Source organism: Laccaria bicolor, genomic scaffold (assembly GCF_000143565.1).
Source record: "Laccaria bicolor S238N-H82 LACBIscaffold_447 genomic scaffold, whole genome shotgun sequence".
NCBI classification, from domain to species: Eukaryota; Fungi; Basidiomycota; class Agaricomycetes; order Agaricales; family Hydnangiaceae; genus Laccaria; species Laccaria bicolor.
This window is the reverse complement of record NW_001890296.1, coordinates 1-2,571: the sequence shown is the minus strand read 5'-3', so window position 1 is coordinate 2,571 and position 2,571 is coordinate 1. Positions and strand designations below refer to the sequence as shown.

The 2,571-nt window shown below is 50.4% G+C and overlaps 1 protein-coding gene across 1 annotated transcript; it reads left to right on the top strand.

The window, feature by feature from the left end:
* Nucleotides 1-772: 772 nt before the first annotated feature.
* LACBIDRAFT_336247 (uncharacterized protein) lies at nucleotides 773-1,942 on the top strand (the record flags this gene model as incomplete). The annotated part of the gene is made up of 4 exons (XM_001891190.1): nucleotides 773-889; nucleotides 1,054-1,164; nucleotides 1,355-1,394; nucleotides 1,455-1,942. 4 exons carry the CDS (start codon nucleotides 773-775, stop codon nucleotides 1,940-1,942), a joined length of 756 nt encoding a protein of 251 aa, XP_001891225.1.
* Between the last annotated feature and the right edge of the window lie 629 nt (nucleotides 1,943-2,571).

The window sequence follows — 2,571 nt, the reverse complement described above, 5'->3', positions numbered from 1 at the left end:
TGTACGCCGTTACACACTCCCAACCTCAGAATGATCAATCTCACCTGTGTCATCGACCATGCAAAAGGGTACATCAACATCCCTTGTTCCTCCTCAAACACACCCCCTGGTACTCTCAACAACACCACCACACCTCCATCTGTCTGTGCAAACATGTATGCATCTCCAGTGCTGCGGGGAGATGAAGGGGAGACAAAGCAACATCAGGGATATCCAGAAACGATGGCTTGATGGGAAAGAGCATGGGATGTGTTTGAGAGGAGGGAGTGGAGGAAGGAGGATGAAGCAGTTTGTGTTATGATATGAGAGAGGAAGGGAGGAATTGTTGGAATGGATGTTTAATGACATATTGGTTGTACATACCAGATGTATGTGCGGCTGTTGATAGATGATGGTCAGTTTCCAATGAGGGGCTGTAAGGACATGGGAAAGTTGGTAACAAGGATGACCTAGGAAAATGTGTATGAGGTTCAGGACGAACAGTAAAGAGGATTAGTGTTTAAAGGTTCAGTCCATAGGACCGCAAAGAACCGGTGGACAGAACTGAACTGGACCATGGTCCGGTCTTTTTTTCGGTTGCAGTTGCCCCAATTTGGGGTTGGTCCAGTTGCCGGTTGCCTCATTTCAAAAATCTTTTAAAACCGTTCAAAGACCGGTTTTAATCGGTTGCAACCGGTTAAACGGTCACGTGCGTTGCATACCCTTGTAACCACGTTTATTGCCTTTTATTGGGTTTTTGTTTCATAAAAAACGGTTAAGAATTGAGAAAGATATGAGGTCTTATCAGTGCCCCCCCTATTCCTGCAGGAATCCGGTCATTCCGGTGGAATTCCGGTGGATTCCGGTGGAATGGAATTTAGCAGAAGGCCCTGCTAAATTGTTTATTCCGGTGTGTTCCATTCTGGTGGAATTCCAGTGGAATTCCGGTGGATTCCGGAATGTACACCGGAATGTTCCCCGGAATGGTCTTCCCCGGAATGGGCAGGAATAGCATTCCCCGGAATGGGCAGGAACTGCAATCTAGTTATTTTATTGTTTTGTTATGTATTATAGTTTGTTTATTTCCGATGGATAACAAATAATATCTGTTTGGCAATCATGCTCACCAAACACGACCACCCTCTTCCTCCCACCACCACCATGCTCGTCACCGCCGCCAAACACGTCCGTCACCACCACCGCTCATCGTGACCACCACGATCCCTGTCGCTCGACGCCATCCGCATCCGTCGCCCACGCCCACCACAATCCACCACGTCCACATCACCAAGCGCCACGTCACCAACTTCACACGATGAACGCGACATGAGGGGGGGGGGAGGGAGTTCCCATTGCCACGCAATGTGGCAACTAGACGACGAACGAACAACGTCGTTCATCGTCGTCGCTTTCTAGTAAGTCAATTCCCCCCATCCCATCCCATTTTGAATGACACACACCACCATGCCCCCCAGATGACAACCCTAGCACCCGAAGACGAACACGAGCACCCACGAGGCTTCACCACCCACAAATTACTACACGACGCCCACAAATGAGAACCCCACGCCCACGAACAACACCCATCGCTCACCCAGTGCCAAATGCCCACGAAACGGCGCCGACCACCCACCGCTCACGACGACAACGCCCACAGCCCACCCAACAACCACCTGTAAATGAATGCCCACCGCCCATAACGCCCACCGCCCATCGCAAATGCCCATCGCCCATCGCAAACACCCATTGCAAACGCCCACCGCCCATCGCAAATGCCCACCGCCGCCCATCGCAAACGCCCACCACCCATCGCAAATGCCCATCGCAGACGCCCACCGCCCATCAACAACACCCACCGCCGCCCATCGCAAACACCCACCGCCCATCAACAACACCCACCGCCGCCCATCGCAAACGCCCACCGCCCATCGCAGATGCCCACCGCCCAACGTCAACGGCTTAGTTTACAATTTTCATGCATTTCCCTAGAATACCAACAAGGCATGCCTCTGTATTTCATTTTACAGTAAATTCCTGAACCCCAGAACACAACGAGACAGCAGGAATCCCACCTGCTGTCTTGTTTGTTTGCCTGGCTTACATCTCCTGTACATACTTAGAATCAAAATGAGGCGGTGTTTTCACGCTGCCTCTTACTTTGAAATTTTGATTAATTACTGAAAATAGACATCTGAAAGAAACCCTCAACCCTAGCTGTGTGTGTCTAAGTTCCCATGTCTTTCTTCCCTTCCCCCTTCATCTTGCTTCCTGTCCCCTTTGTTCTTGCAGTCCCACTTGGCTCTTATACCTTCTAATCTTGCTGTCTACTGCTATGAGTGCAAGAGAACTTCGATCTTTACAAGCTGGGGTGAATTCTCCCCCCAAACGAGGCCGGAAACATGGCCAATCCAATACTGAGGCAACAAACACCAAGCGTGCCAAGGCCACCACCAAGAATGATGTTGAGGGGAGTGGTGAGGAAGAACCAGAGGCTGGAAAGGGCACCACAAAGGGAAAGAGCGGTGGTAAGAAGGGGAAAAAAGCAAGGTGAGTGGCCTGTTTTATACCAGTACTTGCATACTAACTATTTTA